This window comes from Megachile rotundata, chromosome 2 (assembly GCF_050947335.1).
Source record: "Megachile rotundata isolate GNS110a chromosome 2, iyMegRotu1, whole genome shotgun sequence".
Classification (NCBI taxonomy): Eukaryota; Metazoa; Arthropoda; class Insecta; order Hymenoptera; family Megachilidae; genus Megachile; species Megachile rotundata.
The window spans coordinates 23,473,539-23,498,012 of NC_134984.1; the positions used below are offsets into that span (position 1 = coordinate 23,473,539).

The window sequence follows — 24,474 nt, forward strand, 5'->3', positions numbered from 1 at the left end:
CTCTCGAAGCTGTCGAGTCGCGACCAACGTGCTTGCTTGCCTACCTACGCTCGCGCGATTCTCGACGGCCAAACAATCGTTCGGACCTCGTCAGTGCTCGGTAAATATTATCTTTTCGCGGCGACGGCGACTCGTCGTCGTCGAGTGAACTCAACCCCCGTACGATACTTCGCTTCCGTTTCGTCGACGCGCGCTCGTCGATAAACCAAACTACCCCGACACCGCGACCAGTCCTTCTTCGTCGCCGATCGTCGCTGGATCGTTCTCTCGGTTTCGCTAGCAGCGGAGATATGGGTAAGTCGAGCGTCGAAACCGAAACGTTCGCGCGGACGAGATCGCGAACTCGTTTCGTCGCGTTTCGTTAATTAATGCGCTTTCCACCGAGGCAGGAAGAACGCTGCCCAGTCCGGTCGATTGCAAGGTTTGCGGGGACAGATCCTACGGCAAACATTACGGAATCTACTGCTGCGACGGTTGCTCCTGTTTCTTCAAGCGATCCGTGCGTCGCGGAGCACTGTTCGCCTGCATAGGTTCGTTTCCACGATCACGCTCGCTCGTTCGCGACACCGTCCGCCGTAAATCGGTCTCGATCTTTTCAGCCGGCACGGGGACGTGCGCCGTCGACAAAGCGAGACGCAATTGGTGTCCGCACTGCCGTTTGAAGAAGTGCTTCACCGTTGGCATGAACGCGGCAGGTAAGACCATTCTCTCTTTCTTCCTCGCGATCTTGCCTCTCCGATTTCTCCGATTTTTCGTTACGATTCCGATACGTTTCGTCGTGAAATAACGCTTCGTTAACGACGCGACCGTTCGATTGCTCTCGCGAACCAAAGAAAAGTCGGATCGCGCGACCGATACCGTGTACAACGCGCGAAGCGCGTGCGGCCTAAGCTTCTCTCGTTAGAGAGAATACGCGAAACGCTAGATCTATTATGTACCTATTAATTTTATCGTAGGTTCTCGAAGAATCGAAAGCGAACGTTACACTGCTCTCGCCCCTAGTTAATCGTTTCGCAATGATTCGTGGCGAAGTAAAAATTGCGCGATAAGAAGGAAGGCGCGACAAATTGCCGTGATTTTCCTCAATTTTCTTTGCCATTAGCTGCGTATATCGCACCGCGAAGCGGCCTCGCCGTTTCTTTCGACGACCCGTATCGATTCGGTTTGCTTCGTAACGTAATTATGGGGCATACTGCATTATCCATACTCCGTAACGCATGGAATCCGTCGTCTAACAAGAACATTAGAGGAAGTGGTCTAAATACGGGCTAGTTTACTCCGGTAGGAATAGTACGAAACTATGATTCGGAAAGAAAAGAACCGATTATATTCGTTATCTTGTAGAACGCGTGATTTTATTTATTTCGCTACCTTCAAACATTTTACTGTCGTATTTATTCTATTTTGTTAAGCATAATCTGTTGAACCGGGAGGTAATTTGTTAAGTCCGCTATATGGCTGACATTGAAGGATCGTTTTGTCATAAGTTATGTAACGAATTCCATCGTGTAGTAACGACTGTCGTTGCTTTAAGCATCCCCGAGTAAATGGTCTAAATGACGGCTACGTAAGTACCTTGTTCCACCGATTATTTAGTATTTAGACCACTTTTTAGTGTATTACGAGATACTTTACAACTATTCTAAAGTGTATTCGATAAAATAAAAGAAAGTGTTGGAGGGAAGAGAGCTTCGAACCAAGTGTTTTTATCTTATATCTAGACATACAGTGCTTGTGCAGGTGTTGGCAAACATATTTACATTTGTGACCATCGTATCTTAACCATCGGCATTTAAATTTATTGTATAAACACTTTCAATATATTTTTCAATATTTCAAACTTAATATATGCTACTCGCTTTTCTTTTCTTTCGAGTTATTCCAAGTATAGCCCATATTTAGACGGTATCTCGCTGTTATTTTAAATATATAATTGTTAGGAAACATTAGAATCGTTTGGTTCGTTTTAACTACGCGTTAGAGATCTTTGACAGACTTGGCGATACATTCTGGCATAAAAGTGGCAGCTCGTATTTCCACCGCTTCCTCTAATGCTCGCTTGGTCGTTGCCAAAACATATAGAAATTGGTTAATCGGTAATAGACGCGTTACGGAAAGTCGTACATCGCTGCGTCGAGGACAGAATCGCTGTAGATAATTATGTAATAAAAACGACGAGCAAATAATCGTTTACTTACAATTAACGATAATATATCGAGTACAAAATAGGAAAATTGTTGATTCAACGAAACAATCTCGCGCGAAAGGCTTGCTTCGACTCCATTTCAGGGCCAGCTCCGTGCCGTCGCAACGATATTTTTCGTTACCGAAGAGCGTTATATTACACGTTCAAATTATTTTCTTAATTACGATGTAAAATCACGGAACTTACGTCGCATCTAAACGCAAACGCGAAATTTCATACTAGTTAACGAATCCCGATCAATTCGAAACGAAACGACGGTCGCGAAGAGGGTTAAGTAACGATTCGGAGCGTCGCGGACGAAACGAGATGCAAACATTGCCGCGTGCCACTCGTCATGGACGTAATTTTGTAGCCGTGCTCGTTGCCGACGTGAAAAGGTACGCGAGAACGAGAAACGATGTTCGATCGGTTTCGCGAGAGCGGGACTATTTTTATATCGTTACCGAGAAGCGTTCGATCGCGCGCACGCGACTTTGTTACTTTCGATTACTTTGCTCTCGAGACGACTATTAAAATTCCTCGATGGAATCTGAAATCGTCGGACGGGCGCGCTTTATTCTCGTCGATCGGTTTTCAGCCGTTCAAGAGGAGAGAGGACCGCGCACCGTTCGGAACAAGATCGCAGCCGTGCACGGAATCGACTCGCGAAATTCTTATGCGCGTAAGCCGTCGCGAGCAGCGTCGTCTGTTGCCGTTTTCGAGAAGGAATCGACCGCGACAACGATCACCGCTACCGGAAGCTCGGACTTTCTTCGGACATCGACGAGAATCGGCTTCGCGGGTAACGAAACGGCGCCGTCTTCGAACGGCGTTAACGACACTAGATTGCTTGCAGGAGCCACGACGCGACACGAAATCGCCGCTCAGATATTTCTCGCGACGGTGCGAGCCGCTCGACGGCATCGAGAATTCTCGATGCTCGATTTCCAAGAACAGAATGGAATTCTTCGAAAGGGATGGGCCGCGGCGTTCGTACTGCGCGCCGCGATTTGGCCGCTGGATTTGACCACTTTTTGGCAAACGGACGTCCTCTCGGTCGGCGGGGGTGCGCGTGAAATTTTGCTCGCGGCACGCTCCACAGTCTTCGACTTGCGACTCGATCGAATCGAGATTTCGATCCTGGAAACCTTGTCGCTCTGCAGACCCGGTAATCTTGTCTTTCCATAGCGAGATCTCTTGCGTCTCCCGTGACTGACAGTGTCCGTTTCTGGAAATCTCCGCAGAGATCGCCGAAACGACCAACGGCTTCCGGCTCGCGTCGAAAGCGACGGACTCTGCGCTGGAAACGCTTGTTCGACATCTCGCCGCGCGAACGTCCTCGCTCGCCGAGCGATCTCGCAGGCTGGCCAAAATCATGTTGCTGCTACCCGTTCTGACGGCTTGCTGTCCCAGACGTTTAGCCACGGATCTCTTCGCGCCTATCATCGGACGCGTCGATTTCGAAAAAGTGATAGCGGCTGTGCGCTGATCGAGATCCACCGTTCCAACGACGATCGAACGAGGAACAAAAGGTTTCGATGAGGAAGGAAAGAAACTCGATTTTTATTTTCTTTGGCACTTTATTGACGCAAGTGATATGTACAATTACTTAAAGTAATATGGCGCATCGGTATAAAATAGAGCCGTAGCAACTCGTGGCACGCGAGCTAGTCGAAAATTTCGATCCGAACGCGCCGATCGTCTTTCGGTTATTGTCGATAAACGTCGGTAACGAAGGGTAGAATTTGTGAGCGATACGACGCTTGTAAGAGCGTGTTTGTCCGACGACCGGATCCCCGAACGAGATTCTCGACTATCTCGACGAGAGTACTCTTTACGGCTCTATAGCACGTAGAAAACGATGAGAAAGCATCGATGAAAACGAGGCGTCGCGAAAGAAACGCGACTCGTTCCTTACGCTTCGCTTTGAACCAACTTGTCGACGCGAGCACGACTAGCGTTAATCGTCGACGCTTACGAATAAGAAAAAAAGGTTTAAAAACGCTACTGTAATAACGGAAGCTCTATACGGACACGCGCGCGCGTGAATGATCGTTAGCGACGAATCGATATAAATCGAGTAAAGAAATTTCAACTGTTCGAAGCGCTGTGTGAAAATTTACGGATGAAAATTATCTTTATGATTTGGTGTTCGTTTAAACTGATTTAAGTCGGTGTAACGCCAGCCAGGAACGTTATTGCGCGACGTTACCGCGACCGCGTATCGAACTCGAAACGATATCGCCGCTCGTAAACGTTGTAAGCTTAATTTCTTTCGAAAGTATCGCGTACAAAGAGACGCGAGCGCGCGTTATCTCGGCGAACGTACTGCGCCTCGAGTAATGCCATCGGTCGATAAACCTACGGTACGCGACCGACTCGAAGATATACGGGTTCTTCGCGTCGTAAACGCGCGGTTAACGTTAGTAATACTTCTTTTTGTACTTTCGATATCTTTCTTCCTCGGAATGTCTGTGTAACTGGCTCAAAAGATCGCTCGGTACATACCATAATTTATCCGCGTTAACGAGAAGAGCTTCCGTCACTTGACAGCATATGGCAGCCATGTTAACCTGAGCGCTCAAGTCGGTACGATCACGGGGATGGATGTATCGCGGCGGAAACAAAGACGGCGCAACGATCATGGCAACGTTATGGATCGACATTTTATTCGATCTCTGATTCTCTACGACCAATCTTAAAAAATTCACTAACGCTTTTAAGGTACAACGATGTTCCGTCGGTAGTAATAGCACCAGCAAGTTCAACGAATACGACAACTCTCGACGATCCTTCATTCCTGTACCAACAACCAGAACAAAAAGAAAATAAAGACTTTTATCGAATTCGTCGGAAAGGTTTCGAGAAAAGGTGCGCGTTTCGACCCACCTCGATATCGATCGATCGATACGACGGGTCTCTCGTTCGTTCGCGCGAGACTATTCACCGTCTCGCGGTAAGTGTTTCGTCGTTCGTTACTTACCGTGGCTTTGGTAGAAGGCGTCGATAAGTTCAACGGTGAGCAACGGTTGCGGCAGATCGCGCAGCAACTTTTTCAAAACAGCCGACAGGTCGTGACACGATATACGTTTGAACAACTTGTCCGTTTCTTTGGGTTTAGAGTAGAAATCCGTTTCCAACTGCGCGCATATCGATTCGACCTGAACACAACGACGACGATAATTTATTCGAAATCCACGAGAAATCTCTGCGATATCTTTTTAACGATTACGATCAACTGGAAATAAATTGTACTTTTTGCTTGTGTCCTCCGACGCGAAGAATCCCCTCCTCCTTTACGCCGCGTTTCGTTAATTCGTTTAGGATCTTTTGAAACACTAGCGGGATACTGCTTTCCTCGGACGTCAGCTGACTGTCTCGAAGCAACAAAGTCGATAACGACGCGCCAAACAAGTTTCCAGCTAAGAATACGATAACGTTAAACGATTATTAAAATTGATTTCGGGATCGAGAGCTCGTCATCCGACATTTATGCGAACCTTTCGTCTTACGTTTGTTTGGTTTTCGTTTCTTCAACGGTATATTATATTTATCGAAAACCGCGCTGAGTTCGAGCCACAAAAGTGGCTGTAACCTGGTAAAATCTCGTTGGGTCAACGCTTCTATTCCTAATCGGTCCTGTACGTCGTCGGACGACGCGAGCGATTCCGATTTCCACGCCTGCGGCTTTACTTCGTTCGCTCGACACATTTCCTCGAAACTCAAGTGACCGTGGGACGAGGTTCGATTCAAAGGATGCGTTATCAAACCTTCGTCCTGGGGCCTCGTCAATCCGTACAGGCTGCTGTGACTTCGAGTTACCGTTGCGTGACTGCCCGAGTTTCTCCTAAAATTTCGTACGTCGCGAGAACAATATTCCGCCGATTATCGAAATTCTCTGAATTTGATACTACCTCGTTGTCGAATCCTTCGAAGCGTTCAATTTTTTCACGGATTCGTTACCTAAACTCGTAATGTTCGCCACTTCGCTTGGATCGCTACCGCTTCGTCTTTGTACGATGGGTTTTGAAACGTGTACAGTCCCCAATCTGTGGTATCCCGTTAGCTGAATACCTTCTGCAATGAAAATAGAGAGAGTTCTCTATTCACCGACTATCGTTTAAATGGATCACGAATCGAACGATACCTGAATCGTTGGCAACGTCTCCTCGCAACCAATTGCCGGCGCGCCTGAAAATTTCCTGAACGGGTAACGGAGTCGATGACGGCGGTGCTACTGTACCGATCGGTATAGGCGGTGCGCTCGGAGTTCTGCGCACGGTTTCTTTCTCCTCGCTTGGTACTCGTTGAAACACCGACACAAAATTTGGAACGGTAGCACTGTGGAAAATAGAAACGGTATTAACGAGCAACGACGTAACGACGAAATAAAAATTCTCTTACGCTGTATGATGATCGTCGATGGAAGCAACCGTTGGCGGTGACGGAGGCGATGCGCTCTCGGGTGTCGCTCCTGGTACAGAATCTAACGAATCGGGTGTAGCGCTACGCGATCTTGTCCCGGTACTGGATACCTGAAACGCGATTCGATCGTCATGGCACACTTTCTTACCGTTTGCTGCTTTCTGTCGCGATAGTCGATCAATTACCTCAACATCCTTGAACACGTCTCTGATGTCTGGTTTACGAACTCGTTGACGTTGATTGAAACGTTGTTTTACCGTATGATTAAGAGATTTTACGCGACGTTTTACTGCTTCAGCCTGTGCTCGAGACAAAGGACGTAACGCAGCACCCAATTCTTCTGGTTGTACTTCTCTGCCCGCTTTCCATGCTTCGGTTAATTGACCCAAACCTGCTGTCCGCAACCATTCGGCTTCCTCTTCGCCTTCTTGTAAAATTCATCAAGAGACAACAGTTTACTCCCGTTCTAAAACTCTCTTGGTCGATGTCAAAGAAACGTACCATCATAGTTACGTGGACATTCTTCCTCGAGGTAATCGTCCAACAGTTTAGTTTCTTCCATCATTTTTTGATATTCTTGCCAATAATCGGAAAGGTGATTGTCACCTTCCATGTATATAGTTGTGTGCGATTTCTCCATGATTTTTTTAATTTTCTACACTTCTTCAATAATACGTAGTTTCTACACTTGTTTCTATAAAATGTAAGCTTAAAATCGATGCCCGTTCGTATCTGAAAATAAAATGTTATTTTTATTTTATTTGTCGCGTAGAAATCTATCAGCAAAAAAAATTTGCGATAACAACTATTAAAAAATTACCTGTATGAAACGATACGAACGCGTGACATAGCACCACGTTAACTCGCTAAAAAATATGATGATCTATTTAGATGAAATTCATTTTCTCGGTAAGCTCGTTTCTTAAACTAGGACGTAAATCGAATTTATATATTACTAGCAACTCGGCAAAGTATCACTGACGCGTTTAAACGAGTTAGAAAAAACTAGCACCATTTGAAAATAAGCAAAAATTTTAACTCTCGAGTTGTACGAAATTTGAATAGGTACATTTTCCCATGCAAAATAAATACAGACACGTGTATTTATCAATCATGGTCGCGTAAAATCAATTAATCTACGCAAAGGTTAAAAAGAAAAGGAAATATTAACACCTAACCTCTTCGCGATGCATTGTTTTGACACGAATACGTATATACAAAAGAAACATGTACAGTGTTTAAAAGAATCGTCAATGAAATACATACGTTCTTGAATGGACTTGACTAAAGAATGTTGTACCATTGCTCGCATGATCATCTTATTCCCAAAATAAACGCTGTATCGATGATGGTTGATGTTGCACAAATCTCGAAAATAGTACGCATAAAAAGAGGTAGCTTTTCAATATTTAAATTTGTGGTGAGGCCTCTTTCTCTAAGAGTAGGCGAGTTTACGCGCGAACAATATTTCGAGGTTGTCTGCTACTTCCGAGAAGTAACGTATTCGATGCATGCCTTCGAATCGCACCCATCATCGGCTAGATCATCGACTCGTCGACCTAAATATGACCTAACGTGCCTATCTTGAATGTTGAACAGATCAATTTGCGTGCTTGCATAACTTTTAAGTATTTCTGTAGACTTAACTTACATTGAAAACAAAAAAAAAGCGAGAACGTATTCTCGCGACTTTAACCACCTGTTGCTGACGCATATGACTCCCACCTGTGTATATGTGTCCGCACACTGATTCATAGTATTGCCAATTTTCAATCCACACCTGCGCCTCTTATTTGCTTCGTCTCTTCCACGCCATCTAGGTAGTTGTTTTTGGTTTTCAGTTTTCGATATTTCCGTCGATTATAGATACGATATGCTGTGATTACACGAAACAATTACTAAGCGCTAATTTATTAACGTTAATTTCATCGATGCGTGCACGAATAATCTCATTTTAACGTGAACATAAACAACTAATATCGCAGGAACAATTAACAAAACCAGATAAAAAATTATTGTTCTTCAAAAGCACATATGGCTTTTTATTAATCCAGTACTATCGTATAAACATTTATAATGACATTTTTAATGGAACGCAAATATGGGGAAGCATGCAAAAGGAACAAAACATGATATTTGCATAAAGGATTTAGCACACGATTCGTGTCGCGACGAAAATGATCTTTTCGTGTTCAACTTCTGTTAGCACGATTACCCCATCCTCTTCTATGAGTGTCCTTGTAATCGTCCATACGACGTAATTGCCTCAATGTTTCTGGATCATCCGCTTCTATCAATTCTTCTTTTTCAACTTCTTCCTGTTCGTTATCATTTGCGCCAACATTGGTCATATTTTGTAAGCATTTGGAATTTTGTTGATTCTGTTGCGAAGGACCTGGCCAACTAAAAACAAAGAGCATCGCAGAAGACCTTTCATGCTATTGTCGGTAGTTGTAGAATTATAAAACCCTGTACTCACTCTCCTTCCTTTACTCGTTGTTCATAAAATTCCTGTACAGTGAGAATGGGTAAACTGGGATAACCAGCTCCATAAATTTTCTTTTGCACTTCGTCTCGTGTAATAATAATTGGCTGCAATTTTGGTTGAGGCGGTTTAAGCTTTTGCGAAGCTTGCGTAAACATAGTTTCAGATTTTGCCATCTTTTTCATATGCTCCAAAATCGGTTTCTCCACCGCTAACGAGTTCAGTTCTTCCACAGCCAAATTTACATATAACTTTATAAGCGTTACAAAGTATTCCCTCTTAACTTCGTCGTCTATATTCGGATTCGACAAGTTTTTTTCCAAATTTGCCAAACGCGATTCCAACTCTTTCTGTTCCGCGTATCTCTGTAGTTTCGTGTTTCTTCGGTTTACCTACGAATTAACGAAACCAGTAAGTGCTTGTTGACAGACCGATAGATCGTAATTTGTACGACGCGCTTACCATTTTTGCGATTACTTCCGTGTTTGATGGAGTTCTTTCGGAAGCGTTTTCTTTTTCCTGTTCAGATTTCATTTCCGGTATTTCAATGTTGGTTAATCCGTAGGCTTTGACGCGTTTTAAAAAGTCAATGAAATAAATTTCGGCAACGTGAACGATGTGCATCCGGTTATCCCTGTTACAAATTTTTGTAGCGAGCGTACCAAGGAAAGCTGGTAATAAGAAATACTTGATGTTTTCTGTAGGCACCTCTTCAAAACTTTCATTTTCGCTAAACATATCGATTATGGAAACTAGTTTTGTCGCATCTTCCAACATATTCATGGTTCGTCTAATGTCAGACTGACATACAGAAAGAAAGATACAGCAGGTACGTATAGGAAAGTATCCTCGATAATTGTTAAAGGAATAGGGGAAGAAAAGTTTGTGAATATTTATGTATAACCTTAAAGGTGAATACCTGAACTTTTACACTGTCCGTAGGTTCGGTTGTTTTATTTATATCATTGAACATTTGGAACGCTTTGTCAAATAATTCCGATAGCGTCGCGTTATCTTTCGCATCGTTTCCTACGGTGGATAAATCTTCCGAACTCATGATCGTCGTTTTGACAGCTCTCTTAACGATTTGACGTTAATGGCGCGTTACCGAAAACAGAACAGCTTACGGTAAAGGTTAGGTACATTACATGTCAATCGTGCAATTTCGAGCGAAGTTGGCTGTGGAGCGCGTTATTTCTTCAATCGATACGAGCAACGTGCGATATATCGATTGTTCTCTATGCGATTTAAACACGCACCGCTCGTTCGATTTAAAATCAACTTGTTCGGGTGTAAATAAAGGAATACAAATCGTTGGAACATATTATTTTTTTTCTGATTTTAATTTCATCTTCCTACGATACTTCGTACGATATTTTCATTCATTGTATCTAACTCGGTTGAACGAAAATCGAATATTCGATAACCGATATCACGACCGTATAATACGTACGTACAATTATTGCCCAGATCAGTTCGCTAAAAATTACTTGAAAATAAATAAAATTGTAATAACACGTAATTGCCTAATGAAGAAGTTTTTCACCGATGAAACGGATTGGGCACGGACACACAAATGACCATCGTTTTCCGTCGAATTGTAATTCGCAACTTTTGCGAGGTTCGAGTTACGGTTCTCTTTCGTGATCGCACGATTTTCGATCGTTGCGATTAGGCTCGCGTAGAAAACAAAATATCTGCGATTATTGCGACAGTGCCTTACACTGTTTGCAATTTTCCATTTGTTCGTCGAATTCCTCTATTTGGAGAGTCATTTCGAAGAATTTGTACTCGTCATGAATATTCCTCGTCGCAGTGCGTAGTATATCTTGAGGACTCGTTCCCGGTTCTTCGATAACACGAAAAGTGAAAAAAAGAAGAAAGTAGAATATCGCGTATTCGATGGTATTAGATAAAAAATAAAGTTCTTACTTATAGCGAGGTGCGCGGAAAGCGCAGTTTTGTCCAACGAAAGTGCCCAGATACGAAGATTGTGCACCTTCACCACACCCTCGATTTGCATGAAGGTACTTTCCACTTGAGAATACTCGAATCCTTTCGGAATTCCTTCCATTAAAACGTTCATCACGTCTTTGATTATCGCCACCGTAGTTAACACCACCAACAACGAGAATAAAAAGGTGCAAATTGGATCGACTATGCTCCAAGTTGGCTGCAGGCAACGTTATTCGTACGCATTAACGAACGAGTATTTTTAAAAGCGGTACAATACTTGATTACAATATACATAATACTTATATATACATACCTTGAAGTAAATAACTAACGCAGCGACCAGCACTCCTACGCTTTGAATGAAATCCCCTACAACGTGGATAAAGGCAGCGCGTACGTTAATATTTTTCTTCTCCTCGAAAAAATCTTGATCGATTTTTCCATTTTCTACGCTGTTCGGTTTGCGCGAATCACGTTCGTGGTGATGTCCATGGCCGTGTCCGTGCGTGTGGCCATGTTGGTGCAACGATAAACCCATTCTACGAGACAACATTGCATCGATTAAATTACGTATATTTCTGATCGAGTCGCGCACGAAAGATTCGGCAATACTAACATTAAATTAATCGCAACACCAACGGCGGACGTGATCAACATGACGGTGACGTCTAGTTCGAAGTCTTTGTGAATTATTCTCTCGACCGCCAGGTAAAAAAGGATTCCGGTTACTATCCATATCATTAGGACCGAAGTCAGAGCACCTATCACCTACGAAAATTCTTGTTTCAGCGAGATCAAGATCGACGCGGTTTCGCATTATCGAACGAAAGAGTACCCACTTCCGCTCTGTACCAGCCAAAGGGCATCTTCCGCGTTGCTGGTCTGCTCGCGACCCATATCGAGAACAGGGAGATCATGAACGAGGCGAAATCGGTCAACAGATGCGCAGCATCCGTCGCGATCGCCAAACTGTTGGACAATACACCACCTGAAAAAGCGGAGCGATCGTTTCCGTTTAGAATCCGTTTCACCCGATCTTTCTTCGTTCCGTCTACTTTTTTCTACACGTATCGTAACGTATTCGCGTTTTGCTCGTACGTCTATATATGATAGTGTATTACCTACGATTTCTGCTATCATAAAAATTACGCATAGGGCACTAGCAAGCAGTAATTTCTTTCTTGCCTTTTTATCGATCTCCTCGTTTCTTTCTCTATGACAATGGTCTTCCAGTGCGGCTAAACGAACATAAAAATGGACGCATGAGTTTACGATAAAATCGAGACGAAAGGGAAAAGCCAAAGAAGATTAACCGAACGGCGAATATATTTACTGGAAGAATTTTTCTGGTAATTGACAGCTGCATCGTCGTCGACCGATACGCCTTTCACGACCGTGCAACAGCCCGACAACTTTCCGTGTACGCAAAAGATCACTTTCCTAGAAGACGTGTCATTCTCCTCGGCTTCGTTATTACTCGGTGGTATGCTTGTCCCGTATCCGTATACAGCCTTGTCCTTGAATCTATCGAGCAAAGAAAACCAATTGAGTTCGATTTCGATCTCTGTACGCTGTACTGTTATTAGAAACCGTCATCGGTTTCGTATCGAAATTTCGCGAGCTTTTTATACTCGATCTATGGTCAGAAACCGAATTTATCCGTGTTACTAGACTAGGTCCTTGGATCGCTTACTTTTTCGATTCTATTTGGTGCGTGCTTCGTGTTATTTACGAACACGTTACGCATGCTTTGCATACATTACTAACAGATAAAATAAATTTCTTTATGTCATTTTCTAGATGTTACGAGTTAAAAACTTTGTTCAACTTTCGTTTCGATTATCATTTGCAAAATTTCGTCCGATTGAATAGCAGATCAAACGCTTCCCGTTTCCTTCGTTCTCGATGTCACACGACTCGCAACCCTGGACATAATCGCGCGATGCATACATACATACACGTACATCCGTGTCCGTCGTAACCGTGTAGCGAATATCTTTTATGTTTTTTTCTTCTGGTCGCATTAAAAAGTGCATATTTTTTACAACCTTCGTTTCAGATATCGGAAAAGCTGTTGTTTACGATCTTTATCGTAACGAATCGTTATCGCCCGTTACGCGGAAAATGAAGTTTCGTCTTTGGACTTGAAATTTATCATAGTGGGAGTGGTTTTTCTTTCTCGTCTTTTTCTGAACCACAAAAGTTTCGTTTGAACCGAAAGTGCAACGAACGGGCCGCGTGCAAAGACAATGTAATTATCAAGAAAGAGTGGCGTGCGGCGTCAAAATTCGGATACAGGCGATAAGATGCGCGGAGGATGTACGGGGGAGAACGATGACGTGCCTTACTCATCGTTATCGTTATCATTATCTGACGACGAGATATCGAGGATGCCGTGTGCAAACGCGTCTTAGTGTTAGATCGTTATCCGAAGCAGCTTTTTTTCGCCAAAATTGGTTATTCTCGCGCAACGATGATGCCGTGTGCAAAATTATCGGAATCGAACGAATTGTATTAGATTTACGGTATCGACGATTGTGTTCGAGATATCGCATTGAATCGGAAGGAAAAAATAGGCAAGAAAATCGAACGAACGAAGGAAACGTTTGACAAGCGTAGAATATAGTTTTACTTGTTGCTCGTGTCCTGTATCCTATCCCGCTTCGTGATCGTGCATCGGTACGGAAGAAACGTTATTCGAGGATCGTGATTCAATAAATGAGAAATTTGATCGCGTTTCGTTAGGAAATCGAGTCGGTAAACGCGGGCAATCACGGTTAACCGCGGATCGTAATTCGATCCTTACCACGTTGTTCTCTGTAAATTGTCGATTGTTCATTTTTCCGCTATACTTACGGGCAAACGCAGGTATCGAAGATACTTTCACGACTTATATTTGACGAAACTGTATTACATTCGAAAACAGAGTAAAAGGCAACGTAGAAAGAAGAAGAAGAAGAAAAAGATAGACGAGGCTCACGAACGGTATTTATCGATTTAACGGCTACGAAGTAGCGAATAAATTATCGCGACAACGTTCTTTTCGCGAAAGGTGTAGACAACGAGAATGAAAAAAACAAGCCGAAGCGAACGAACGAAGTTATAGTTTCGGTGTAAACACCCGTAAAAGAACGAGACAACGGTTGCATTTATTTGTTTCGATCCGATCGAAACGTTCGTCTCGATATCCGTTTATTCGTTTCGTTTTCTTTCGAAGCATTTCGCCGAACGTACGCTCGAACGGACGTTGCGTACGACGGGTTAATTGGTGGGAGAAGGTGGGGGGACGATCCGATCCGATTCGATTCGATCCGATTAAATACGGAAGGATATTCGAACTCACAGTTTGATTTTCTCGTCGTCCATGATCCTCGGAACGTTGCTTGTACAGTGGATCCCGATGTTGATCGTGACGTACAAGGAGCAGGCCGAATCGATTTACTGGACGGTGGATCGATCGGAAATATGGAAAAGAAAAACCAAAGGAGAAGAAAGCGATGGACGCGAATACGAGGAGAAGGGGGCGCGACAGTAGGACGTCGAGTTTGGTCGAGTATATCCGTCGCGTTAAGTCCTCGGCCGATCGGAGAGTCGTGAACGGATCGTGCACGCGTCACTGGTTACGAAAACAACGAAAGCCGTTTGCCACTTCATGCCGTCTTTTAGTGGAAAACCTTCGGTCCGGCCTAGTCCGTTTGTTTTACCAGATAGCTTAACTCTCGATGAGTTTCTCTTGCTCTCTCCCTCTCTGGCTCCCTCGATCTATCGAGTTCCCCCTCTTTTCGACTCCCCCTCGTTCCGAGATCTCTACCGATCCTCTTCCTTCTGCTTCGCTTCTCCTCGCGCAACCACCGTGCTCCACACTGTTTCCCTATTGTTCGTTTTCTTTATCTGTTTCTGCCTTTCCAACTTCCTATCTGTTTCGTTCATTGGCTCCGTCTTCGTTGCGCTTCGTACGCAAGATAGCACCGTGCCACGATGTATCGCGTTTTCCTGTTTCCGTTATTTCCTGTTCGCGCGTGGGACGATCACGATCACGGCTACCGCGAATTTCGCGCGATTTCGACGGGACTTGATCCTTCGGATATCCATCGATGCCGCTACAGTTACCGACTTATCGTTCTTACGCGATTAACCACAAGTAATGTTTCGTTCCCCCGTCTTTTTTTTCAGGGGAATCCGATTGTGGGCGTGAAAAGCGTTATGTATCGATAACCTTACGCGTTCGTAAACGCTCGAAACAAAACGGCACGCGTGCCAGAAAACGCGTCGACGTTCACTAGACTAGATACGCGTTAGCACCGTCGCTTCCGCGGCTGACCGCGTAACTGCGACTTTCCCTTCTTCTCGCGTTCTTCTTCGCCTGTTCCTGCGTCGAAGAATCGTTGCCCGTTATTTCTGTCGTTCAAATGTCTTTGCTAACGCGATCACGATCAACGACAAGCAGACGAGGGATATCAAAATGTTTCGCGTCTCTTTTACAGAGTTGTCGTCAAATTCCATTCGTTGATTTACTCGTTACGTATTACCGATAGTTGTTATGTATCCGCTACTTTTTTGTTAATAAAATCTTACTCAAGGTAAACGCCTGTTCGATGATATAACGATTCGAGAACGAGATACGCGACGTACACGTACGAGATTAAGACGATTTTAGTCGTGAGATTATGGACCAGATAACGATGGTATTTATCGTTGTTAAGGTGCGTTATTATCTCTTTTCCCGATCGTGAATTTAAAGCGTTACGTTCTCTCGATCGAATTTAATCACGAGTGGAAATTTGAAATGTTGACAAAAAAGATAATACGCGAATACGTGCGCTTGCGATATACGCTTAAACGATACTCTGATTTCACGTGCATTTTTTCCCGATATTATCGAACGATAAACTCAAGATCCGATTCGAGAATTCGAAAAGTACGATTCGGATTTAATTAAGAATAATATTTTCTTCGACCGCATTAACGAACGGACTAGAAATTTTACCGCGTAAGAAGATTATTAGTTGATCGGTAAGAATCAGGATTAACGCGAATACAAAATACGAACCGATGCTTTTACAAAAACAAAGTCGCATTTTCTTCGATACAAACATGTATTAGAATAAATTCGTACCACGAATTGAATCGTTAACCGTCCGTTTCGTGTATTATAGACAATTTTGTAGTAAATAAACGATAGTTACGATGATCTTCGATAAGAAATAAACGTCACAAATATGCTGTTATTACGTACGATATTTGCTGGTCTCTAGCAAGTTCTTCCATTCTTGCGATTAAACGTAGATCCTTTTACGAGATATGAAACTTCCCTTCGATTAAATGAATGCACTGATTTAAACGCGCGGATAAGAAAGCACTCGATGATATATGACTCGCACGTGTAATAATACTACGAAAGTTAGGTGTTTTTCTACGAACGAAAGATGTCATTAGTAGCATAGAAAAATCGATTTGGTACTGTTTGTTTCTCGGTGTAAATTAATCAGTTGCTACGAGATATCCGATCTTTTGATAAGTATTATGTGCTGGAACATCGTGTGCAAGCCGAGACGTTCGCGTCGAGTACTTACTGAAACAGTGGATCTAATGTTTCATTGGGTAGAAACAATTCCGTTTAAAAGTCAAACGTTCGTTTATTGGCGAGCGAAGAAACCCATCTTTTTTCTTTTCGCGCGAAATGTTGGTCCAGCGGTGATATACGTGTATCGATTTATCGATTAGAGGTAATTTACAAACGTTACAAGTTTATTTCTTATGGCAATCACAAAGTAGACGATACAAAATCACCGTTACATAAACGGTGTAAACATAATTTCACCTGTACAATTAATCCCGATACATTACCAACGACAACGCTCATTTTCGGTCGATCAAACGGTACGACGTACAACGAGCACAGATTCCGTTTCATGCTTACTCGCGTAACATTCGACTCTCGCGGTGTATGTTTTTTATTCGTGTTGCATAAAAGGTTGCTTGGAGCGGTGATGCGTGAAACTTTGTTTTACAGTCTTCTTTCTGTTTTAGTCAACTCTGTGTTCTTTCGCTGTGTATACTAATATAACATACAAAATTATACGAAAGTAACAACCAATACTTAAAACCAGTATAGAAGAATTTTTCGAAGAATTTTGCATTACCTTAGTTTTCGTACGTGCTTTCTTGTACTTTGTACCAGTTTTGTTCTTACAATTCTTCGTGTTTCGTGGAATCTTCTAATGTTTCTAAAGAAAAAAAGGGAAGAAAAATGAGCAAATAAAAATTACATGCCTAATGTGAAATATACTAAAAATACGCGTATTATCGTCCACTAGATACACGTACCATGCGCTTCCTTTTCCAATTGTCTATTTTCGTTCTCTATCTTCGATTGCAAAGCTTTTATTTCTTCGTCGTATTCCACCCATTCTGGCAAAATGCGCACGGCAGCTTGTAATTTTGCTTCCTTGGTCATCGGATTGTTACACTACGATGTAAAATTACAAATTACGTTATGGTGTACAGAGTACGATACGACTATACCGACGATTTTGTAAATTCTGCTTACCAAATCTATGGTTTTAGCGTATTTCTTGGATGCGTCGTCGCACCAAGTTTCACACCACAACCACTCTTGCGGTAATGTTTTGATAGTCACTTGATGGATCATATTATTAGGAAGATCCTGTAATGACGCGTTATTAGTAACCTTTCCGATCGAGCGTAATTGTTCGTTGTACGCACCTGGTCTAAATTGGCTAAGCTGTTAGGATCCTGACTCAGCGCTTGATATTGTCCTCTTAATCTGTCTCCGGCTGCGATGCGTCGGAAACGTTTCAAATCCACCACGTATAGTGCACTGATGTGATACGCGCGTCCTTGTAAGTGATTTCGCCAATAACCTTGTTTCCAAAATCTGAACCCGTCCATTTCCTTCCTACTGTCGCAAAATGGAGTGTACGCGTATGGTGCACCGCCAAGATCCATATTCGCTAGTTCTTTCAAATCTGCCCTTACAACCTATGCGGCACAAATATATCAATGGATCAGGGATAACGTGTTACACTCTATCCTCGATTATGATTATTCTACGCTAGAGGGTCATACTTAATTTCATTCAGTATACCTGATCTGCGTCGACGAATATTATCTTTTTAACATTCAACGGGAACAGTACATCCAGGAATAATATTTTATAACCCCATATAGTTCTCTGCTTCTCTGTTTGTTGATGGAGCCAACGAGGCCATTTGTATTGTACGAGCTCATATTCGAAACCGTATTCTTTTGCCATATGCGGTAAGAAGTCCTAATAAAAAAGAAATTTATTAATTTGTTAATCACGCGTTTGCTATCCATCTATCGATTGTATCGTCGCTTACTTTTAACGTTGGGGAAAGATAATTTTTTAGAAACCAAAATTTCACGGGACTTTTAGTATGCTTTATCACGCTTAACATCATAATTTTCAAAAATCTTTCGTACAAATGACCAGAGGCTAGGGAAAATATATTCAACTTCTCGTCCATGTCTTCGCTATCGTCCGACGTGGTGAATGTCCTAATTAAAAGAAAATAATAATAACAATAACGATAATCCTGTTAATAATAACATTGAATCGTAGAAATGAATAATAAAATCATTTCTTTCGTAATCTTTCTAGTAAGAATCGTTGTATTTTATAATGCAACGTCCGGTACGAACACGTTACGAAACAACGCTTCTTTAAGATGCGATAAGAGTATTATTTTTCATATCGTGGCGAGTATATGCTACAATAGGCTATGACGATTAAATAGTTGTGGGAAGCTTACCAAAATTTGGAAAAGCTAAAAAAGAGAGAGAGAATAAGTAGAAAATTAAGGTTAGAGGATCACTGAATGACGTACTAAAAAGATACTACGTATACTTACTCATTGTTAATAGCGAAAAATTTCAAATTACCAATCCATGTAACATTCATTATCTCAATTACGAGAGCGAAGAAAAAATTTCACGTACCTAGAAATAGAGTTCCATAAGCCAGAACTTTTGTCATCCTCCGATAGAAGATCCATTTCAACTTTATCCGGTTTCTTCGATACTTTGATTTTCAATACGTGACTTCTTAGAGAACTTATAACAACTTTCACCTCGTTGCCCTTCTGTACAACGTCCTGACCACCGACAGTAGTAAAATCGTATATTTCTGCCGATCTTCCATGTCGCAAACGCAAAATCCATTCTCCTGGATTTGCTTTTAACTGAAAGTATCCCAAGTTTGCCATCACTATAGTGTCTACCATTAACGGACGTTTCTCTGTTCCTAACGTGATTTGTAATCCTCGCGGTGGACTTCCCATCACCGCTTCGAAACAGTAACCTTCAAGCAGCAAATGCTCTAATTCGAATTCGCTGTAAAAAACGAGTAACATGAACACGGTTTGCATAGGTTGGGTTTTCTTTTAGACGCTGATTCTTACCTATGCACTCCCATCGCTACATTGTCCAATTTAATGTTATCTAAATCGTAAATGCTTCGAACCACTTCCACCAACCAGTTTTCTGGCGCATGGATATATTGAGTCAAAAGAGAAGATGTAGGCAGTTTTGTAAATTTCGCCATGGCTCCATTTATATGACCATCGGAATTGAATTGTAATTGAGGTTCAAATACGAATCGATAAAAACTACAAAATTACAAACGCGCATTAAATAAATTGATTACTAAATTAATATCTCCTTTCATGAAATTTACCTTTTCAATGGCATGTCGCTGTTCTTGTCTAAACAATTCAAAAACACTTTGATGTCGCAATTTAAAGACTGTTGTAATGTTTTCAAAATTGGACCCAATTTTTGGGCACCGCGCGATACGGGATCCACGATGGCGATTAAATTAAATGCCACTTCGTCGGGATTTGTCGTTGGAATTTTTATGGCACTAAAAATAAATATTACGAGTTATTTGATAACTCGTATTTATTCGTAAATTTTCTGCAATTTATACGGCAACTTGTACTGCTTACCTGTACTCGTCACCGTGAAAAGGAACATCGAATCGGGCACGAGTTTGGGGGTGCGACACTAATAATGACGTAATTTTCATTATCATATCATCCGTGATTTCGCTCTTTTCTGTATGAAAAATAATTATAATAATGTTATAGTTCTAAACTCTACTTCCTGAATCACCGCGTACGGATAAATTTTCATAAATTATTTCTCGTACCATATTCGTCGTCTTCTAATAATTGTCCTTTTATTAACTTTTTAAACAATTTGTCGCCATAACTACTCTGACTGAATCTTTCCAACAACGAAAAATCTTCGCTTGTAAATTCTTCGTTTTCGTCTAAAGGACCAATTAATCGTCCGTTACATACGATCGCAGTGACTCCTTTTGCTAACTTTAATACGGTCTTAACATAATATTGGTGTACAGATAATTCCTCTGTTTCTTGTTGCAACTTTTCTTTTACAGCCTCTTCCTAATTTATAAATATCAATGTAATATGTCTGCTGCTCTTTTGAAATCGGTAATTTTTCAAAAAATATTACCTGTATATCAAATTTACCACTAATAATATCGGTAACAACATCCTCTTTGATTATATTACGAACAAAATGCAGAGCCTTGTCTGTGGGGAGAACATTTATTGCAGTCAATGCTATTCGATTGATATCGATTGCATTAACAGCATTATCGGTATCAGTGGCTGGATTAATTATTATGGTAATCCTGACATCTGCGTTTGACTCCTAAATTACAATATTTTCATTTGAATTTTAATAAAACATCTGCTTTCTTGCCACCAAGTTATAGCATTAATTACTTACTATGTACTCAAAGGCCTCGCGTAATAACTGTCTGCCCTTTGCATCGTTTAAATTTGTCACGATCCAAAAGGTGTACAAATGATGTACGTTCGTACGACGCGGTACAAATAAATAATTCAGTTTGGTCATTAACCACGTAGACAAATCTTCAGGACTCCACTTAGTATATTCTTCGTCGTTTGGTAGAGTACCAATTAAATTCAACCAGGTATGTTTTTCTGACTTTAATATTCGTTCGTTTAAACTAAGTTAAGAAAATAAAAGTGTGTCGATGACTTGCAATAAACTATAAAGATTATGTTAAAATGTTAAATCAAAAATTTTTACCGGGGCATAACATTTGGTTGATTCATAATATAATCGACTACGTCATCTCCTTCGGTTATTTCTCCTCGGTAAACTGCTTTCTGTAGTGCAGGTGTCTGTGACATAATAGTGGATAGAACAGCTTCCTCAAAAGACTCGGCGTTCAATACATCGGAAGACAAGGGTACACCGTTTAATAGAGCTTGAGGAAATTTCTTAAAACCAGATCGTTTAACGAAATCACTAGCCAAGTGTCGTCCAATATCATATTCCGATTCTTCTCCGAGGATATAATTCACGTTAGCCGACGAATCTTGTGATCTTAGAGCTTTCTTTACATCTTCTACGGTTGCTCCGTCTGGCTTGATGTAATTTCCTAACTACAATACAATATCAATATCAATATTATCAATTTTTCTATTACACATATACATATATTCATAATATCTGCAACAAAAAAATCAAATACCGTAAAGTCTTACGTCTATTAAAAACTGTAAAGCATGTTCTGATCCTTTTGTTTCCGCAAAGTAGTGGTATACATTATTGGCTGCAATACTAGCATCTGTCAAGCCAGTTATAGAAGTGTCATAATTCGTTATGAAAACAAAACCTACTCGTAACGGCGCGGAATGTAAATACAAGGATTGTGCTAAAGTTATCAGCGGCGTCGATTCTCTACTCAAGGGATCGACCATGAGTACCTATTGAAATGCATTTTTTTTTTTTTTAATTTATGCGTTTTAACTAAGTAAATACAATAATGATTAATGGATGGTCTACGAACCAAATTGTACAAATTTCTCCTAATATTTCTAAGCATTCCAGGAAAAGTTGGTCTCAGTAATTCTGTTAATGATGGTGACCATCTTGCATATGCCGAATCTTGTTCAATATCGTTAACCCAATTAATGGCCGAATCTCTTATGTCCATTGCAAATTCTTGCTTATCCATGTTAGTGGATAAGTCTAAAGCTAATAATTTACTCATCTTTTTATTACTAAATCCTATAAATGGAAGGTCCAATGTTATGATATTCATCAATGTCTAATACGATAATCTCAAGGTAGGCACGCTGATTGTACCGATTTTACGAAGGGATTCCATTACTCTTAATTCGCTTCTTAACGATTCCAATAGGCTGAGTACGTCTATAGCCTCCAAATCGAAAAACAGTCCATTAATGAAGAGTGCAGTATCCGTGGGTTGTATGTTTAAACTTGTAGAAAATATTGCTTGATTGAGTTTCATTTCTTTCTTCATCTCACTATTTACCTTTGTTCTGATTAAAGATTTTGCCTTCAAACAAGAATAACAATTCATCATTTAATGAAACAAAATTAATAAACTATGAAAAATACAAAATATTTATTATACTGTAAAGCGAATATTTACTTGCATTGGGAAATTCTGAGAAATATCTGTTAAAACATTAATAGCTTCGTTTGTAGGAGAATTCATTATTCTCTCGGCTGCTTGATGACTTAATTCTTGGAATTGCCATACCTTTAAAGCACCAATTTCATGACTACTCTCGAGCAAGTGAGTCTGTAATTTGTCTAATTCTACTTGCTTATCGGGATACAAATTCCTGAAATAATTCAATGATACTGTACTAACACATCCGCTAATACTGATACAGAATTAAAAATGTACTTTCTATATGTCTATACTAAATAGACATTACAGCAAGAGATACATTAGGAATGTAACCACCTTACTTCAAAGTCATAAAATTAATTCCATCTATTTCTTCTATATTATCATTTGCCATTTCTGAATCTTTGTCAGCATTGTCTTTAATATCTGAATCATCTGTTGCTTTGTATTCTGTAGATTTCATTTGCAATTCTACCCCATATCCTGACAAACGTACATTTTTTCCTTCTCTGTCCTATAAACATTATGAAAATTAATGTTGGAATATTGTACGTGTGTTACTTTCATTAAATGTTATAATAACACCTTCAAATAGTGTCGTAAAATGTAACTGATCCCCTTAGTTTCAGCAAGATGTTTCAATGCATTGTGAAAACTTGAAAATTGAGGTGTTCCCACTTGACCATATAATATAATAACTTTTTCAGATTGTTGAGATGTATGATAACGGTGATCTATACTGTAAGTGTCAGGTTTTGGCCAAGTTTCCTATAATAAATAAATAAACGTGTATAACATGTATCGCATAAACATAATTTATACCATATATACCTTATCAATTAAGTTTTCTAATTCCTCTAATGAACAAGTAAGTACTCCACCAATGTTCACCACATTATAACAATTAAATACAGAAACATTTTTGTTTTCTGCCATTTGATTAAACATTTCAACGCGTGCTGAATAAATGCGTAAAGATAATCCTAGTTTAAGCAATGCTATTTCTGAAGGAGACAAATATTTTTCAGCAAATTCAATAATGATATCATAACTTTCTCGTGCTGTAACTATGGACAAAAAATGTAAGATTACGTGGTTCTAGAAGATAAAGTTGAATTAACTTAAAATTACCATTTCTTAAATCTCGATTTGCAAAAGTATCTATAAATTTCCAAAAATAATTTGGATTTTCATCGTTTAGATATTCTGCAGCTTCAAGAATTAAGGGTGTTTCTCTCCACTTTGCATCTATTACGGTAGTCACATATTTGTTTATCCTTTTGTCTGCTTTAAGATGCGTCGAACAAAGGAGTAGGAAATAAAACAATATAATCAATTGCATCTGTGAACAATACGAAGATTGCTGATAATAGTAAAACTGTAAATGAAAATATAAAATATGTCCATAAAATTACTAAAAAACTTCAAAAGTATGTTTCACGAAAATATTATAACATTATAATTGCTTCAAGTTTTTAGAAAAGCAAAAATATATGTTTTTAATAAAATCGAGTAAACGGAAGTTCCAATTGTATTTATTACAAATCAACATTCATTGTTACAATATTCTACGAATACTGTATTGTATTGAAACAATTCGAAAGTTATACAAACCGCGTTTCACAATAACCACTACAATATTGATAAAACGAGACAATAAAATCGTCGGAAATGCATATAAATAACGGTAACAATATCATTAAGAATTTTTGCAATCGTATTGTACATGAAACAAGCTCATTTTATATAATTTACGTACTTTTAAATTTACTATAAAACTCATATTATTGAAGGAAACGTGGATAATGATGGTAGGCAATCCATGCAGCGCACCTACCGGTAATTATCACACTCAGACATTCGACACACTTGTATACGCGTGTATGATAGCAGGTAATAAGTTTTACAAATTCTTGAAATAATTATTGTATATCA

The 24,474-nt window shown here is 40.5% G+C and overlaps 5 protein-coding genes across 13 annotated transcripts; 1 reads left to right on the forward strand and 4 right to left on the reverse strand.

Moving 5' to 3' along the window:
• The first annotated feature begins 77 nt into the window (after positions 1-77).
• On the forward strand, positions 78-8,180 carry Hr83 (nuclear hormone receptor 83). Of its 2 annotated transcripts, XM_012293909.2 has the most exons (5): positions 78-294; positions 390-530; positions 600-695; positions 2,784-3,353; positions 3,430-8,180. In XM_012293909.2, exons 1-5 carry the CDS (start codon positions 291-293, stop codon positions 3,672-3,674), a joined length of 1,056 nt encoding a protein of 351 aa, XP_012149299.1. In that variant the 5' UTR covers positions 78-290; the 3' UTR covers positions 3,675-8,180. The 2 variants fall into 2 exon arrangements, with proteins under 2 accessions (XP_012149299.1, XP_012149298.1); XM_012293908.2 differs by having other exon boundaries at positions 390-695.
• Positions 3,746-8,481, reverse strand: conu (Rho GTPase-activating protein conundrum). 3 transcript variants are annotated; one of them, XM_076542327.1, is made up of 11 exons: positions 7,877-8,481; positions 7,431-7,476; positions 7,112-7,342; positions 6,796-7,034; positions 6,590-6,720; positions 6,333-6,526; positions 6,100-6,262; positions 5,686-6,032; positions 5,441-5,607; positions 5,169-5,346; positions 3,746-4,985 (listed from the first exon to the last, which is right to left on the reverse strand). In XM_076542327.1, the coding sequence occupies exons 3-11, from the start codon at positions 7,248-7,250 to the stop codon at positions 4,609-4,611; spliced, it is 1,935 nt and encodes a 644-aa protein (XP_076398442.1). In that variant the 5' UTR covers positions 7,251-7,342; positions 7,431-7,476; positions 7,877-8,481; the 3' UTR covers positions 3,746-4,608. The 3 variants fall into 3 exon arrangements, with proteins under 3 accessions (XP_076398442.1, XP_076398443.1, XP_076398441.1); XM_076542328.1 differs by having other exon boundaries at positions 5,698-6,032; positions 6,796-7,037; XM_076542326.1 differs by having other exon boundaries at positions 6,796-7,037.
• Positions 8,482-8,622: 141 nt separating this feature from the next.
• On the reverse strand, positions 8,623-10,303 carry Tap42 (immunoglobulin binding protein Tap42). The gene is made up of 4 exons (XM_076542336.1): positions 10,015-10,303; positions 9,558-9,896; positions 9,090-9,487; positions 8,623-9,013 (listed from the first exon to the last, which is right to left on the reverse strand). Exons 1-4 carry the CDS (start codon positions 10,150-10,152, stop codon positions 8,803-8,805), a joined length of 1,086 nt encoding a protein of 361 aa, XP_076398451.1. The 5' UTR covers positions 10,153-10,303; the 3' UTR covers positions 8,623-8,802.
• Positions 10,304-10,419: 116 nt separating this feature from the next.
• On the reverse strand, positions 10,420-16,429 carry LOC105663640 (proton-coupled zinc antiporter SLC30A2). 2 transcript variants are annotated; one of them, XM_012293930.2, is made up of 8 exons: positions 16,288-16,429; positions 12,385-12,575; positions 12,173-12,289; positions 11,891-12,039; positions 11,668-11,819; positions 11,365-11,590; positions 11,028-11,268; positions 10,420-10,944 (listed from the first exon to the last, which is right to left on the reverse strand). In XM_012293930.2, exons 1-8 carry the CDS (start codon positions 16,317-16,319, stop codon positions 10,799-10,801), a joined length of 1,254 nt encoding a protein of 417 aa, XP_012149320.2. In that variant the 5' UTR covers positions 16,320-16,429; the 3' UTR covers positions 10,420-10,798. The 2 variants fall into 2 exon arrangements, with proteins under 2 accessions (XP_012149320.2, XP_012149321.2); XM_012293931.2 differs by lacking the exon at positions 16,288-16,429 and adding an exon at positions 14,395-14,536.
• Positions 16,430-16,778: 349 nt separating this feature from the next.
• Uggt (UDP-glucose-glycoprotein glucosyltransferase) lies at positions 16,779-24,453 on the reverse strand. Of its 5 annotated transcripts, none has more exons than XM_012293926.2 (25): positions 24,299-24,453; positions 23,671-23,881; positions 23,371-23,606; positions 23,125-23,307; positions 22,881-23,053; positions 22,555-22,750; positions 22,245-22,458; positions 21,946-22,166; positions 21,641-21,862; positions 21,180-21,538; positions 20,853-21,096; positions 20,574-20,774; positions 20,245-20,503; positions 20,042-20,150; positions 19,771-19,956; positions 19,496-19,702; positions 19,035-19,427; positions 18,848-18,862; positions 18,416-18,593; positions 18,160-18,342; positions 17,778-18,053; positions 17,602-17,718; positions 17,379-17,520; positions 17,195-17,278; positions 16,779-17,109 (listed from the first exon to the last, which is right to left on the reverse strand). In XM_012293926.2, exons 1-24 carry the CDS (start codon positions 24,320-24,322, stop codon positions 17,241-17,243), a joined length of 4,587 nt encoding a protein of 1,528 aa, XP_012149316.1. In that variant the 5' UTR covers positions 24,323-24,453; the 3' UTR covers positions 16,779-17,109; positions 17,195-17,240. The 5 variants fall into 5 exon arrangements, with proteins under 5 accessions (XP_012149316.1, XP_012149314.2, XP_012149319.1 ...); XM_012293924.2 differs by having other exon boundaries at positions 23,671-23,917; XM_012293929.2 differs by lacking the exon at positions 24,299-24,453 and adding an exon at positions 24,154-24,294.
• Positions 24,454-24,474: the final 21 nt, after the last annotated feature.